The 17391-nt window shown below is 44.2% G+C and overlaps 1 protein-coding gene across 2 annotated transcripts in view; it reads left to right on the top strand.

Annotated features, from left to right (window-relative positions):
* The window catches only part of LOC148814739 (vesicle-fusing ATPase), a 50378-nt gene that overhangs the window by 7852 nt on the left and 25135 nt on the right, over nucleotides 1-17391 (top strand). For both annotated transcript variants that reach the window (XM_088906502.1, XM_088906503.1), the window contains exons 2-4: nucleotides 11906-11991; nucleotides 13407-13506; nucleotides 14345-14384. In XM_088906502.1, the coding sequence (XP_088762628.1) occupies nucleotides 11906-11991; nucleotides 13407-13506; nucleotides 14345-14384 (226 nt within the window). The remainder of the gene's footprint in view (nucleotides 1-11905; nucleotides 11992-13406; nucleotides 13507-14344; nucleotides 14385-17391) is intronic.

Raw genomic sequence — 17391 nt, forward strand, 5'->3', positions numbered from 1 at the left:
TTTATTAAACATGTCGCCCATGTGGGGGACTAGATACAAAGCAGAGCTAAGGTGTAAGCCTATGCTATAGGTTTTAACCTTATTTAGTGTATTAAATACAAATTATAGGCCTATGTTAAAGACTGAAGGACAGGAGAATAATCAAGAGTGCAGTGCTGATGCTAGTTTCATGAATAAAAAACATAAGATTTGAATTTGCCTGAGCTGATTAATCACTTTCACAGTTAATCGTTATGTTGTAATTTTGTTATTCTGTAGTTTGTGATTTTTCACAGCATTTTTAGAATGACCTATTAAGCTGTCCAAGTGCTTAATACCTCTGCTTACATAGTGCTGGGTTCTGTAGACAGGCCCCTGCCTTAGACACAATCAGCAGTCATATGTATGGTATGAACATCAACAACGCACTTGTAACTTCTTTCAGCGTTTAATACTGTTACCACTTTGAATTTATTAAAGTCAATAATCTAAGATTGTTATTTAGGATCCTTAATTCACATCATTTTTAATCTTCATAAGCTTGATCATAACAACTCCCAGTACACTATGCAGAATAGGAAGTGTGGTAGTTAATAATCCATCAACTATTTGATCTAATTGATTCATTGCCATCCATTCATCCACTCAGATTTAATTGGATAATATTGTGCTTACCTAATATCGGATTACCATCTAATCATCCAATCAGAGCACAGAATGGGCCGTCATTCAGCCAGCTGGGGACATATCCCAAAAAAGAGCTAAACTTTTCAATGCAGATAATTAAGGGTCAATGAACACAGCCTGACTATTTAAACACTATTGATCGACAGAATGTATTCTATGCACTGTCATGTTTTGTAGACAGAGATGGCTACATTCACTCTGCATTTTTTTTTCTCCAGTTGTGCTCTTATTTGGGAAACCGTGTTTCTGTATGTAGTGTTAGGACAGAGCTATGTTTCCAATCTTTTTCACTGGTTCTTTAGGGTCATTGCAAGTGTGCTGTTGCTGTATGAGGCGTACCTCTCAGGGCAAGGAATCGGTCTAAATTCTGTTGGATGTCCTCTGTGGGTTTTGAATTTCAGAGCTCTTTTCAAGTCTTATGAATTGTTCTGTAGACTCTGTAGAAATTCCAGCTAAACCCCTGATGTCCATAACAAGCAGGCAAGAAGAAAAAAGAACTCCAGAGGATTTCAACATTGAAAGACTGATTCTGTGACCTTTTCTGAAGGATTTATTTCATGATGTTGTTCTTACAGCTCTGTTAAAATCAAGGTCAAGACAAAGTGGAACAGAATAAATGAACACATCACATCCCAGATGTCCTAGTTTTAGATTTTGCCTCTGATTTCATAGGACACCTCATGCATTTACAGCACACGTTTTGTATAATATTAATCAGCCTAGATCTCAAGTGTTAAGAATGTATTGCTCACTGCAAGGTTCTTGCATGTTTTGTTCCTGCGTGTACAGAAACATGGTTGCACCCTGGCAGAATGATTTTCACTTGTGCAAGCAAGGAAAAGAGAACTGACACCTGCCTGAGGCAGTCACATCTGGTAATGAAGATAACAGCATTTTCAACACAGGCGTTGCGTTAGAAAACCTCTCTTGCTCAGCTACTTTTGGCTGTGTTAATAATATTTAACATTTTGCTTTGCTCCCATTTTGTTTTGGTTAGTGCCCAATTAAAGTGTGCTCATTTCTACTGGCCTAGGGCATCTGTGATGAGGCTGCACGGTTATATGATTCTGCACGGTTATATGATTCATCTAGAGGTTACTCCCCCCCAGGGAGGCTACAGTGCTGATATGTGAACAGAGCGGAGATCATGTGGCTATGCAGAGTGTGCACGTCACCTAACCTGGAAGGAGAGGAGCTGATTATGTCATAAACTTGAAAAAACTTGGAAAAACACCAAGAGAAAATAGGAAAGAAATGCGGAATGTCCAACAGTTTTGCACATCGGCGTGTAGAGATGTGTGTAGTTTTGGCATTGAACAGATACCTCGAGCTCAAACCGCCTCAAGCTGAGAGCGCAAAGAAGTAGGAGCCCCGTTCGGATGCGAGTTTCTGATACCTTTGCACTGGTGTTTCTATAGCAACCGGCTACTTGTGTCTGAGCTGTGGCTGCCTGGGCTGCTGTCTTTGTTCTTCACTCACTTACAGCTGCCGTGTGGCCAACAGGACCCCTTCATAAAGGTGTAGTGGAGAGAGGGATTCGCATGAGGAGTACCCTGGATAATTCGTTGGGGGGGGGAATTCTCATTTTGCTTAAGCTTTAGTGCAAAGCTAAGGGGCCCTTGCTAAGACTGAGAGTCTTTTCTTCTCTTGGCAGTGCTAGTTCTCAGTAGAACCTCTCCGGCCTCCAGATCCCAGAGCAGGAGCTGGTCAGGATCAATGCAGGACTTGGGAAACTTGCGTAAATACGGATAGTTCCACCTTCTGTTCTGTGTGAGAATTGTGTGCCTCATCGTTTCTTTTGCAATTAAGTCATCCCGCAGGGTGGAGCAGGTATACATGCCACTGGAGCTGCTTTTCAATCTGTAGTAGCAAAACAAAAAAGACGTGGTGAGATACTGAGCCGCAGGAAGGTCAGGTGTGGGACTCGAACCTCTGCCCACTGAAGCGACTAAGATCCACACACACTGCCTTATACCACTAGGGCATCGTGTCACGTTTGGTGCTAACAGACAAAACCCCAAAACGTTTTTTTTCTCTGGTCTCCGACGGATCTATTCCTATGAAAAGCTCGGGGCAGTGTTCCGGCCCGGCAGTGACATCTGTCTTTGCGGTGTCCTAGCGGAGACGCTATGATTCGGTGAAAATCTCCTGCAGCTTCAGCACTGAACAGCTCTGGGCCGCGTTCAGGAAACGCTCCGTTGAAACATGCTCCACAACCACATGAACTCTGTTTCTGGGAATGCATTCCGACTGGGATTCTGTGACAACTTGGACATACTAATACCTTTCTGTGGTTAATTGAATGTCTTGCTGATCTGCCTTGAGGGTACTATCCCAGCTTCTGGTTACCGACTCACTCACAGATCGTTGTATATTCCGTCCTTAAACATTCGTACTGTAATTACGGTGTTATTAATTAGCATCTAGAGAGGGTAATTATAAAAAAATAGGAAGACTTGACCAAATTCCTGGAATAATACACTCCAATTTTAACAGCATCATTTAAAATAGGGTGAATTGTATTTCAGATCGGTGCTCTGCTCTATTGCTGTTTTAAAAGATTTGTGTCACGAAATGAAGGCATACAGTACATACATTTGAGCAAAATCAGAGGAAGTCTTTGTTGTGTGCTGTAGCCAAGTGTATTGATCACCGAGACTGATACTACACAAGAGGAAAATCCCTCAATGAGGATCAACTGCATTAATATATACCCAGAAGACTGGCAGAAATTGCATTTTGTAGATGTACACAGGTCCAAGATAACAGAAGTAGGACTATGTAACCATGTATTTCCATCATGTCTTGTCATTTCGTTTGTCTGAATAATGAGGCACAGCTTAGTTGTGTTTGCGGTTGTCAGTACATCCTGCTTGATCTGAGTTTAGGATGATACTGTGCTGTATAAGCTTGTTTCCTAGGAAACTCTGTGAATTGGTTGGTTGAGTCTCTTGAAACACTCGGTTACTAGAACTGAGAAAGACGGAACAAATGGCTTCCTTTCGTTATTGATATTTGCTTTTTAATTGTGCTATGTTGCATAACGTTGTGTAGTATGTTGTAGTTTGAAATATTGTATTTTTAGGTGGAGTAATAATTAGATAAAATACTTAAATGTTCCTGTGCCGTACTGATGCGATTTGCGTAATCCCCTGTTTTGTTTTTACAAGGCTAAATTACGTTTTTGTGAGCAAAGATCTAAGAGAGGAGGAGGGTGAGCTCTTGGTTTTTAATGTGATTTTTTTTGTGCACAACATCTAACCTGATTAAACTAGATAATATGACTGAAGGCCAGAATAAAGCCAGATAAATTAAAATAAAGTTAGCAAAAGAAAAAATAATATATAGGAGTTATTTGATTTTTATTCTCAACTACCATTAATTGTATTGCATTTGAGGATTATGAATGCAATGACTTGATACAGTCTTAGCAATAATTGCATTTTATTGTGTCTATAGCTGTTTGCACTGCAACAATCCCAAAATGTTTCACGGATAGGAGATATCCATCTTTATTTATCATATTTCAGTCAAGTTCAGCCCCCACCGGGGTAAAACGTGAGTCGTTCTGTGCCCCCCACACAGTAGATCCGGCAGAGAAGTAAGAAATTGCTTCCCCAATGAAATGAGATGGAAAGACAGATTTACAAACCCAGCTGGGAAACCAGACAGGATAACTGGGTTAACACCCATACTCTAATGAACGGTGCCATAAGGTCTTTAATAACATCAGTTTAACATCTCAGCTGAAGGACAGTACCTCTTATACACAGTGTCCTTGGGTCATCATACTGGTGCACTGGCTTGGAAATTCGGATCCAGGGCGAGGAGTGCCACCTAGTGGCCCACCAATACCACTTACAGCAGCAACCTGGTTTTCCTTGGATTTTGCCCATTCTAGTCATTTATGGCTTCTGAGATCTGACAAGATGCTAACACTGCCCTTAAGTGTCATAGGACAGCTCTTACACAGTTTTCTAAAGATCTGAGAAAAAAAAATCCATCTGTCCATTTTCACTTTATCCAAATCAGGGTCATGGGGGAACCAGAGCCTATCCCAGGAAGACTGGGTCCATTGTGGGATTCACCCTGGAGGAGATGCCAGTCCATCTCGGGGCCAATAAAATATTTCTTATGTTTTTTTTCCTTGGCCCATCTGTTTTATTTCAGTACGGAGGTGTGAGTTTCACCTCATCCTCCTCTCTGATGCGGTGGTTATTGATCATTCCAGTGGGGAGCAGTAATAGCAGGAAAATTGCTAACACAGGTGCACTTAATGCATTTGGACCAGACAGGGAAAGTGGGTAGGGCATCACTGAGACCTAGTAGCAGACTGTGCATCGAGCTTTCTGCTAATGACAAGATCATTCCCATGAACACAATGGTATGAGTCACAAAGCTGTGAAAATTAAAAGCTACCAAAGAAAACAAATTGCATCTTACAGTAGATCTACTGGGGGAACTGTAGGCACCAGATTGAACTGTATTGTGCTGCTGGGATTAGCTGGGAAGCTGGGAAGCTGAGATGAAAGCTGTCTTTATTACCACAGTGCTGCTGCACTGGGAAGAAAGCACTGTTTCGAATCGCTGCAGGTCTGCAGCAGAGCCTAGTTCTGGGGCCGGCACAGGTTTCCTTCTGCTCATTCAATAGCTCTACAAGTTCCGAGCTCCTTCAGGAGTTAGAAACGAACTGCAGTCCAAGGTGCAGGAGCTGCAGTGTGCACAGCAGGGCCGTCGATTTAGCACGCGGAGAGCGTTCAGGTTGCAATGTGGGAAGTTGCTGCTGTGTTGCCCTGCTGCAGTTGCCTGTGGGGGTGATGGAGAACCTAGTTGTGCCATTGACTGAAGCCAGCGAGGTCCTGCGGAGGGTCACCCTTTAAGTTATTCCTGTGGCAGAGGATGCCTTCCCCAACTGGAGTCATTGGTGTTACCTTGCTGTTATTTGGCAAAGGCTGTTAGCCAATTGAATTTCATAATCTGGGGATGGTTAACTCCTATCCTGGAGGTTTTCAGTCCGGGCATATTTTATAGGCCTCTATAAATCAGTTGCTGTCAAAGAACTAGAGAAAACGTTAAACCTCTCAGGTTAGGCTAATAAATAGTTCAATCGGGTTGTTAAGAGCTGAATAGGAGGTAAACCCTGCATATACTGCAGCTTCCAGACCACTAATATCACTAATACTTTGCTTAAAAAGGTGCAATTGTGTAAAGAGTGAATTGGCATGATGACTGCAGTGTATCACCTTAGTCACTGTAGCGCTCTGGTGAGTCATATTTATCGCCACCGTCCTGTGTTATTAAGTTGAGTGGCACTTTATCACAATTCACATCTTTGTTTTGCAATACAGGTTTCTGCTGCTCGTTTATGCACCCAGGTTTATGGAGCACTGAAGCTGAAGTGCTTGGTTCGAGGGTATGCAACCGTGTCTCCATCTGGGATTTGAACCCACGACCCACTGGTCAGAAGGCCAGGACCCTGACCACCACCCCAGTGGTTTCAGACATTGGAAGTATCTGTGCTGGGTTTATATTGTCATTCGTGTTCAGCTTGCAGATTCTGCAGGCGTGTGTGGGTGGCAATTACTGAACTATTGAGTTGAACAGAATTTTAGACTATAAAGGAAGGTTACAGATGAGAAGAGACAATTCAGACCCTCTAGCGCGGTTGGTTGCTAGGAGCTGATTGATCCAAGGGTCTCATCCAGCCATTTATTGAAGGAAGGCAGGATATCGGCTTTGGCAACATAACAGCCTAGTGCCTTCCAGTCTCCCACATGGTGCGTTCATTTACAGTCAGAAGGTTATTCTTTCAACCCTGGCTGAGAGGACACAGACACTGGATTCATAAACTAGAAAAGCACGGTGCCTGAACTGAGTGCAGTCGAGCTCAAGGCAGCGCAGGCAGTTCTGTTGTGCTCCCGAACGAACACTGGTGCCGCAAACACCCCAGGTGGTGCTGTTTGCTGAGCCTTCGTTCGCCTCGGTCTTCTGTATGCAAGCAACGCAGCTCTCTGGAGGTGGGGTTGTGTTTGGGAGTGGAAGTATAGAGTTGTGTCAGGTGATCTGGAGAATTGGAAGAGGCGGGAGAAATGTTTTCGGGACGGTCCTCTCTCTCCTGTGGGGTGATGGGAGTCGGCGCTGCGCCGTGCTGCTCTAAAACCACTTCGCTCAAGACTTGTGGCATTTTGTACGGAAATAGCGACCAGGGATCTGCTCCAGGTTTTTTTTCCTCTTTCCCGCAGAAGCGCTGAAGGTCACGCGTGCTGCGAGGCTGCAGTGATGTTCTTGTTTTAGCCGGTTTAAAGGAGGGCAAGAAGGAAGCTCCCCAGGTGGCTCTTGGCCCTGCTGAGACAGCAGTGCCAGTCAGCCCTGCCACTCCGGGCCGCATCGGTCCAAGATGAGGAAGCCTGTTTGAATTAAAGGAGTCAAAGAGAAGGAGCTCTTAATTTGGCAAAGGGGTTTGTAATTGCAAAGGCTACCCCGAGAACAGAAGAAAGATCGCAATATGAGAGGAAGCTATTTAGCTGACAGCTGTGTACAGTAATGCTTCGCTATATGAACCCCCTCGTTCTGAGTTGTCATGTAGTAATGAGCAGAGTTTCGCTCTTACGAGCTGGGCTTTCGTCAAGTATTGAAGAGCCTTCTTTTCTCCCATCTTTTCTGAAGAATTTATATTTTGAAAGGCTTGTGAGGGTTATACTAAAGGATAATACCTCATTTTCACACATTTGCTAATGACTCTAATGATGTATTGTACATCATGATGTACTGTAAATGAGTGGGAGTGATATGGGTTTTCTTCCTGTTTATGCATCAACTAATAACTTTAAGCATATTACTCTAATAATTAACTGGGCATGTTACTGTTTTCATACTTAGGTACAATTCTGCAGGAGACCATTTCTTTTTCATACATACTCACTACTTTGGGACCTAGTTGTGATGGAGCTATAGAAGCCTTGAAAAACAAAACATAATCAATTATACATTTATAATCATACACACATGTGAGTGTCATCAGTTACAATACAACCACCCAGTTCCCCTGCTACTTTTCTGCACCCGTGGTATACGTGGATAGATGTCAGGCCCTACACAATCATGCAGTGTCCAGCTAGAAGACCAAAAAAGCAGCCACACTCAGCCTTTGAAAATATCTTGTCTGCACGGTTATCATACCCGGCATTGTTTGCTCTTAATAACATGCAGTATGTAGGACAAGCCTGCTGCTGCTTTCGGATCTGAAAGAAGGCTTAGCAATGCAACTGTGCCTGTTCCTGTTCAGCTCCCCTCTCTTGCTAGGAGATGTTGCAGCAGGGGTGAGGGGCTGGCTTACTGCAGTGAGATCGGTGCCAGCGCTTCAGAGAGCTCCTCCACTCTCGCGCACTCTGCCGACTCACTGTCAGGCTTTACAGCAGTATACTTACATATTCCATTTTTTACCCTGCCGAGCTCAATTGATTGTTTAATCGCTGAATAATTTAGAAGAACCTCTGCTGAGGGGGAAAAAAAAGCAAAATAAAACCATCCGATCAGTTTTTTAGATGCCAGTCCTACATCTTCCTGTACAGTAGCTGCCCTTCATCAATGCATAATGAAAAAGGGCCAGGTTGCACAGTTTTAGATGTACAAATCATTGAGGAATTTAAGCTTTGTCACAGCCAGAATGCAATGCAGTCTCCTGTGATGCTTGCATTAAAACCAGTTTTGAAGGATATTTTCCTTTTCAAGGGTCGAGTACGTGTTGGCAGTCGTTTATTTTTTTTTTAAATGTTTGCTTCACCGTGTGTAGCGCGGTTATTTTTCTGCACTTGTGGAGGAAGCCATTGCCATGGCAGCTTCGGTGTGACGTACTGAATACTTGTTCCTTAGCGAGAGCAGCCGTTATATAACAGGTTGTCAGCAGGAGGGTTTCTCATTTCAATGTGTCTGTTCTTCTGCTCTCCTGAAGGCGTGTGCTCACACCACGGACTCGGAGGCAGAGTCCTCACAGAGGTGTGGTGTGAATTAGTTGTCTAAATTCTTCTCTTGAAGGATGAGGGAAGTGGGGAAGCTTGGGTCAGCCTGGTCGGGCTTATGCGTAGTCTTCCTCTGCTTAGGTGCTGCTCCCGACGCTGTAAGTGTACCAGACCCTGTTGTCATGCAGACTGACTTCATCCCCAGACGCCCCAGTCCCGCTTTTCTTATCAGTGCGACAGTCTTCACTGCTGCTGGCGATTTCAACTCCTACCATTCACAACCCAGCGCCACAAAGACTACAGGGTTGCAAACCACAGGAGGCTGGGGGACCCATCTTCATCTGGATGGTCGTACAGTAACTCATCGGTTCCAAAATCGTGTCCAGCTGGCTGTTGAGGGATCCCAGAGTGTCGGCTTCAGTGACTTGGCTGTGAGGTTTATGCCAGATCTTCATGATTCTGAGCCCTAAATGCATCGGATCTTTCAGTTTCCTTTCTGAGGAGTCTCTGAGGTTTAGCTCCCTGTTGATTTTGTTATTGACCTTTGAAAGGTGCCTTGGGCCTTCCAGAATTGCTTGCACGCCGGTGGATCTGTTTTTCTGCCGCTGACAGTGCAATGCAGGCTGGGCATCTTCTGCTGTTTGTGCAGACCAAGGGCTGCTGGGATTGTTACAAGCCTTAGTCATTGATAACGTATTGCTACAGCTATTGCCACCCCACACCATTCCTCTGCCTTCCATTCCACACAGAGATTGCCCTACAGAGAGGTCCAAAGGACCAGGGCTCCATGCTCAGCCTCTTCTAAGTGTCTTAGATATCTTTGGAGTTGACCTCCCAATGTTACGCCTTTACAAGGAGCCCACAGCGCCCTCACAGGTCTCAGGTTCCTCAGGTCTGTCTGTTGCCCTGTGTATTGCACTAGCCAGGTGGATAGATCTCTTTGTTGTCTGCTCCCTTTCAGAATAATAACAAGAACCAGAATTAAGTGTCTTGAGACAATACTCTGTTATAGCGTTGTTAAACAGTCATAGAAATACATAAAATATTAATTAGCCATTGATGTCTTTCTGTGTCTACGTGCCCAGCCGTGATAAGCATCTTCTTGAGTTCAACCCCTGCCATTTGAAGGAGCAAATACTGTAGGGTCACACACTGCAGGAGGCTTGTGGCCCCGTCTTCATGAGTTGTCTGCATGCTCTGAGTGCTGTTCAGCAGAGCCCTGATGTGTGTTATCACATAACTATCAGCTGTGAGCAAGAGGCCTTTCCTGTTCTTGGTCTTGAGATCAGTCTTCAGCTGCAGTCCTTTGACAGGGCTGCATCACTATCTGCTTGGCAACTTTGTGGAGACTGTGCAACAATCCAGGTGTCATGTCTGGTGGTAATTTATGCTGCCATCACATCCTCTGGTAACAGGCAAATGCAGGTGTTTTAGCGCGAAGCTCTAAGCTGGAGCTGTTGGCAGTAGCGAACGCACACACAGGCACGACGCCCCATCTCTCTCGGGGGCTGTGAGTGTGAAGAGCAATTCTGCAGCGCTCAGACATCAAGGTCAAATCAAATTAGGGAAAGTGGGAACAGGAGAACTAGCAGCGGAGTTTGTTGTTTGTAGCTGACATAATTGAGTTTGGGTTTTTATTACGGCTTCTGAAAGCTGTGATTGAAAGAAGCAGCCTTTTTAAAGACAGCATCCTGGAAGCTGGGGCTGGGAGATGTGGGGTTTTTGCAGTACTTTTGAAGGGGCCCACTCTCTTCTGAGATAGTGTATTGATTCCCTATTGGGGGTTATTAATGGGGGTGTCTGTGGGGCCGTGGAGAGTTCTCTTATAGAAGCCTAGAAACTTTCCCCCAAGAAAATGCTGGGCAAAACAATAACAGTGTATTATCGGAGGTCTTGCTTACTGGAGTAGGGTCAGTTTGGTTTTCATTTTGATACATAAATTGAAAAAAAACAACCAACAACAGTTCAGTCATTTTATAGTGGCAGCACAGCCCTGTGCTGTTTAGTTGCCTCCATTTTACAGAGTACAGGCACATTTTGTGTAGAGTATCAAAAGCGGGTCAAGATTAAATGTATTAGACTTTAATTATGAGCATTAGTCACTTTAATTGCAGGAATTATACAGATATAAACCAAAGCTCCGCTAACATATACAGGTGTATGACTGTAAATCTGACTTTGTGTTTTGTTTTCGATTTATGGTTTGGAAAGTGCGATAAAATAAACGGAGAAGCATCTGAATGCAGCAGTCTTGCCAGGGACTTGAGGTGCACATTCAGAACAAGGGCGTCTGTGTGGAGGTGCAGTAGGCAGGGTAGAGCTTTTCTCTGAGAGGTCATCCTCTGACTCTGCAGCTGGTCAGATCCTGGTTTCCTTGATGCGTTCTGCTCCTCCTGAATACCAATGCCACCGTCTGTGTCAGGGCTGGGCAGGGGAGCAGGAGCCGCTGTGAGATTGCCACATCCTGCCATCTGCGCCTGCTTATGTGAGCAAACACAAGCGCAGGTTTGGTATTACTGGAGCAGGAATATCAGGAACAGTGCAGAAACCCTTCATGGGGATTGTAGTAGTAACTGTTTTGCTGTTGTGTTTGAGGAGGCGGTGTGGCCTTGCAGTTAAGGTTACCATTTGAGTCATGGTGCAGCTCCAGGCATGGTACCTAAAGTCTGGGGGTGTTAGGGGCTGACAGTTCTTAGAAGTACAGTTCCTGTAATAAAACGCCAAACATGGAAAGGCATTGAAGTGTGAAGGAAAGTGACACTTGGCACAGTGTCCAAACCATGATTTTATTTAAGTTTTTTTAAAAATGTCTTCCAGACTTCTTCCTTTGTTTATACAGGTCATGCATGTTCTTGATCAAACTAGGGATTAAATAATTGTATTTCCTTATTTAATCTCCCCACCCCATCTTTTCTGACATATACTTAACAGTTCTAAATAAGTGCCATTAAAAAGAAGATATGAAAGAAAACAGCTAAACATTATATATATATACACATTTTTCATCAGTAATAAAGTTAAGAAAAAATACATTTTAGGAAATAATGTAATGCACTTGTGTCAGTGATTTACTGCTAGCTGAGTAGCTTAGAGTCCGGTGTTTGTTGCAGCAAATTTAGCATTAAGCAGCGTTCTTAATTTTGAACTCTGGTGCAAAGTGGGCACAGGCCCTTTTATTTATGAAGTTATAATTTGTCAACTGTCAACCTTGTCAGCTAGATGAAATCGGGCAGTGTGCCCAGCCCCTGAGCTCTAACCTCCTCTCTGCTCTGCCCTCACAGACTATGCAAGCGGCGCGATGCCCGACAGACGACCTGTCGCTGACCAACTGCGCCGTGGCGAACGAGAAGGACCTGCAGTCTGGGCAGTAAGTCTCCAGTGCTGCCAGCAGTACTCTGTAGGAACAGGATTGTGCGACACAGTATAGTACAGCACAGTGGGCAAAATATTCGTAATAAAATACATGTTCTCAATGATCTTTAGGTAATGTGATTGCAAGTAAATGAATTCCACGGGGTGGTGAGTTTGATTCATTTGAAAAGGCTGTAAATTCTAAACGTGAACCCATAAGATTTCCTTTTTAAATGCAAGATGGCTTAATGTGCAGACGATTAGGAAAACCAGAATTAGTATGTTGTTCTATTGGAGAACCCAGTGACATTTCATAAATGTGTGTAATCCCCTGTGCTCATCACAGAAGAGTTGCAGGTATAAAGGCATCTTTATTTTAACTCTTGGGGACACATAGGCCGCAGAAGAGTACAGTATAGAGGACTGATGTTGGCAGATGTTGCCTACAGAGCTTGACAGAGAGATTGTTCTGGCTCATTAGCTGGCCTAGTGATGCTGTTGGCTGCTGCCTTTGACTCTTTGTGAATGACTCTGATGCATCTATCACACTTTAGCCTGGGATGTACGATCCCAACAGACTTCTACTCCCTGATTTTCTTGGGAATCTGAGACCCCCCACTGGCATGTGGAATTCCAGCTGCTGTGACAGATGAAAGAGACTTGAGCAAACCTGATTTGCTGATGGCCTGCAGCTCCTCTATGGACTAACTTTTAAACGTTAAGCAACATGCAAACACTTTCTGTCAAGTGTTCTCCTATTCACTGCTCCCTTACCTTACAAGTACCAGTGTTGCCTAAGCCTTTTCAGGAATTTCAGGAAGAACACAGGATTCTCAATTTGCATCATCCTTTTCTCTTATAAAGTCTATCTGCACAAATGTTTTGCTCTTTTACCAGATAATGTGCATGATGTTTGCAAAATAAAAGTCCAAAAACGATTTACATAAGTTTAAAAATATAAAGTCAGAAAGCTTTTCATTCTTTTTCAGAGTAATCACAGCAGCAAATGCCTAGATGTGTAATGTGGAGGTGTGTTTATTCCCAGTGGTTCAGCACCATTTAACCCCAGCCTTCTGAGGAGACGTTAACAGTAATCTTGGATTAGTGGGGAATCCTCTTAGGACAGCAAAGTTACAGTAGTGCAGAAGGGCATATAGTGCAGAAGGGCATATAGTGCCTCGTGCCTAACTGTAATTAGTACAGCTGGGAGACCTCTGTGCCCTTGTTGGTCTCAGTCCTTCCAGTCAGCACTGTCTCAAGCCTTGGTTGAAACCAATTCCATCGCTGGAGAAGAAGGAAATACTGAAAATCTGCCCACTTTAGCCACCAGCAAGAGCTTCTTCCTCTACCGGCTTGCCCATAACCTGCTAGTGTCAGTTTTGTACACGGCGCACTGATGTAAGATGACATCATTTCCACTCCTGCCTGCAGGCATGTGACTGTGAAGACCACCCCGACCCACAAGTACATCTTCACTGTGAAAACCCATCACTCTGTGGTCCCCGGCACCATTGCTTTCAGCCTGCCGCAGGTGAGGGGATGTCTGGAGGACTGAAACAAAATGCAGGCTCATTTGCTTATTTTATATATCACCTTTCATGTTAGTTCTGCTAAAGCATAGATAGATAGATACTTTATTGATCCCGTGAGGGAAATTGCAGTGCAACAGCAGCTTAACACAGACAACACAGCCACAGTGTAATAATAATAATACAATACATACAATACAATCAGTACAGTGAGAAGTGCACTAAGAAGAGTACCTAAAGCATGTTGGAACATATCTCAGAGATGAAAAAGTGTAGCCCAGGAGCAGTGCTTGCTGTAGCTGCAGCCACTCTCACAGTGTTGCATTTCAAAAACTTTTAAGCTTTTTTAAGCTAACACCTGGATTTTTAAGAATCCAGGTGTTAGAATGGAGCACAGCAACTCCTCATTTTCTCACCCTGGTTTGTCATGATAGATATGGCGTATACTACATTTTACAGTACACTGTCAAGGCATTGCCATATATTATTCTAAACATGTATAACAAATAGTTCCCATTTTTATTTGTATCTACATGCCCTTTTTCATGATACCATTATCTGTTATGTGAAAGGTACCTGCACTTGTTAAGGGTCATGACATCCTGGAGCCCATCATGTAAGCAGAGAGCATAAGCTGGGACAGCACCCAGGATACACACACAGACAGAAGCACACAGAAAAAGTCTAGAGATCCATCTAATCAAACTAGGGCATGGTGAGACCAAGTATATCATCACCTTTAAGCCTCACCAATAGAGAGCTCTTCTTCAGTCTGCTTGCCAGTTCATGCAGCGCTCATTCTGCTGGTGGTTCCTCACTGTCCACGTCTTTCTCTTTCAGAGGAAGTGGGCCGGCCTCTCCATTGGGCAGGAGGTGGAAGGTGAGGCTCTTGTCTATCCACCGGTCCACGTGAGTCAGCCGGGCGAGGCGACCCTGTGCTCAGGCAGTAGAGGCACGCAGGGGTGTGGAGAGGGGTGAGCCCCTCAGTGCTGGGCTTCTTATCCCATTCTTGCACGAAAGCCTGCACAGGATTGATGTTTGCATCGTTGTAACAAGCAGGCAGATAAGGGTATAGATGGATCCTATGCAGGACTCAGGAGAGAGAGAGAGAGAGAGAACACTGAGAGTTCCAATCCAGATCACAAGGCTAAGACTTAAACCAGGGAACAAGGAAGGAAGTCCGGTATCGACAAGACAGCAGGGGAGTAACAATCCGGATCACACGACTAAATCGTAAACGAGGGGGCAAGCAAGAAGGTCTGATAACGACAGGATATTACGCGCACCAGGGAGCTCAGGGAGAATCCGCAGTAGCGAGCGGGAAAGTGAAAGAAAAGGGGAGCTAAATGAGTGAGGGATCTCAGGGTGACAGGTGGGGGTTTGTTAAACACAGTGCGCGTGGGGATGCGAGACTGGTCTGAGACGCGCGCGGAATGCGTCGCAATCGTTTACAGTGTAGCTAGCGGCGATATTCGAATTCAGAGTACCATCCGTAACGTTTACTTTATGGCCTCGCCAAACGTGATTGCTCCGTGTTCGTTTGCAGAGCGTATCTGATCCTGCAGGATAACCTTTGGGTACACAAATGAAAATGAAGCAAACAGAAGAAGCGCGTGGGTTTTGGTACTGTAATTTAGACTTCTGAGTATTCGATGTCTCCTTGCAGGAATATAATCAGCCGTCTTTGTCTCTGCTTCGCTTGGCAGAGAGCTTTTCTATTAGTGGCTTTCTCATGTTATTTCACAGCAGTCTCTTCTAGTTAGGAGTCTGGTGCAATGAAATTGCTCCATTCAATCAACTTTAGTGATAGTGACTGTAGAGACACTTCAAAGGACACGGTTTGGAGCTGCAAATCGCCTTAAGAGTTTCATTGCTCAGTTGGCATAAAATGACAGCGGTAACAGTTCACACATAATGTGCTCCATATTCCCTCTTTTTGCCCCCTTGAACAGTATGCGCTCTGTCTTTTTAGTTCTTCCTCTTTCATGCTAATCACATACAGTAACCTCTGTAATGTGCATGACTTTCAGAGTGGGGGGGGGGAAGCGTTGTAATGTATCTGGACACTTCCCAATATTTAAGATGGCATGCTTTAAAAAAAAACAAAAACAAAACAAAAGATTGAGATTGATCAAATTATGGTTTCTACTGCTTTCTCTGCCGAAAGCAAAATATGAAACCAAGCCTTTTCGATTCACTGTTACATTGTAGTATTAATCATAAAACCAGTAATATAGTCTTAAGGCAAAACATTTAACTTGCATAGCTGGAGATCACAGTATCAGCAATCAAAAGTTCCCATTTAACTGTACAGTTAACAATGATTTGTAAAGCTCTGTGGCTTGCTATTTAGTTGTGTAATTGGCATCACAGATCAACACCAGCTGAGTGATTACTAACTTTCTGCTGTGTGTTTCCACATTGATGCTTAAAGACAGCAGCACGCTCCATTAAATAGTAGCTAACTGAAATGTCCAGATTTTTCCATCCCGTCTTGGCTCTTCAATCCTTGCTTCTTCTAGCCCACTGGTTCCCTCTCCTGGCTCTGTGGGGCTGTTGAGTCTAATGGTTTTTGCCCCAGCCAAGTTCTTCATTGCAGGCAAATCGATTTCTATCTTCTATATTTGGTGGGTTTCTTTACAGCTCTTAAATCGTTTTATGGGGTTTGTAATGTGAATGCACCCTGTGCCAATTCCTGAGGTCCAGAATTCCCCTCACCTACTGTAGGTGTATTACATGAATCGTAACCTGCTATCAGTGGGAGGGAATCTGATGCAGTATGTTGTCATTCCCACCCATATCTGCTTTTTATCCAGAAACATAAAAGTATCTGATTTGTGGTCAGAAATAAGGGCGTGTGTCCTTAATTTGCATTTTTACCAGAGAATGCATCATGTTTTATATGCTTACGTTTTGAAAACAGTCTACTTTCAACTTGGGTGTTTTTGAAAAGCGAGGATGGAGTGCAGAGAAAAGTCTGAACAAGCAAAAGCAGATTGCTTATGTCGGTTAGCACCGGCGATTAAGGCCCCCATCGGGATGAAAGCCAGCAGGACCAGGATTGAGAACCACTGCTCGGACCCGTACCTCAGAGACCCCGGCCCAGTCCAGAACACTTGCCTGCTGATCCTACCTGCTTCCAAAGAATCCTTGTGAAACCGTCCTTGGAGGCACGGTTTTGACATATTAAGGAGATAAACCCTGCCTCCCACACTTCTCAACTTGATACCAAGACATGCACAGTAGCAGCACATACTCTCTCTCACTGCTCAACTTCTGTTCAATACTTCCCTGCTGCCTCGCTCCTCCTTGCGTGGGATAAAGACTGATTGAATCCATTAATTGATTATAGTCTTGTTAATCAGTAGTTGGACACTGGGGCCACCACATGTCCTGACTAATTGCAGCCATAACAGCGGGAGGACCGATAACTGGGGAGCCCTGCTGTCCACTCAGACATAATTGCAATTGTGAGGGCCTGGAGTCGGGGTTCCTCGATTATGACAGCTGGCAATCTGGGCGGTTCTACACTACTGATTCCCAAAGACTGCTGCGGCATCATTAAGGACCTCCGATCTCCTGTGCTGTCAGCTCTCTGGCATTGTCACCTCAGAAGTGCAGAGCAGTCTCACATTACTTACTGCCACCTTGCTGAAGGCAGTGCTCATACTGGTGCGATAGAGGCACTCTTCACAGTACACTGACATTTTCACCGTAAAATCTCCAGGGAGATTTTCTGAGAAACTTGAAAACGTATTAACAAGATGTTTCTTTTGATTCGGGGAGCTTTGTTTGAATTATTTTTTCAAATTCTGAAGTTCACTTCAGTTGTGATGTCAATGTGTCAGCTGCGATATTACCGGTTATGAGGTTTCAGCACCATCACT

This window comes from Atractosteus spatula, chromosome 26 (genome assembly GCF_055471065.1).
Source record: "Atractosteus spatula isolate fAtrSpa1 chromosome 26, fAtrSpa1.hap1, whole genome shotgun sequence".
NCBI lineage: Eukaryota > Metazoa > Chordata > Actinopteri > Semionotiformes > Lepisosteidae > Atractosteus > Atractosteus spatula.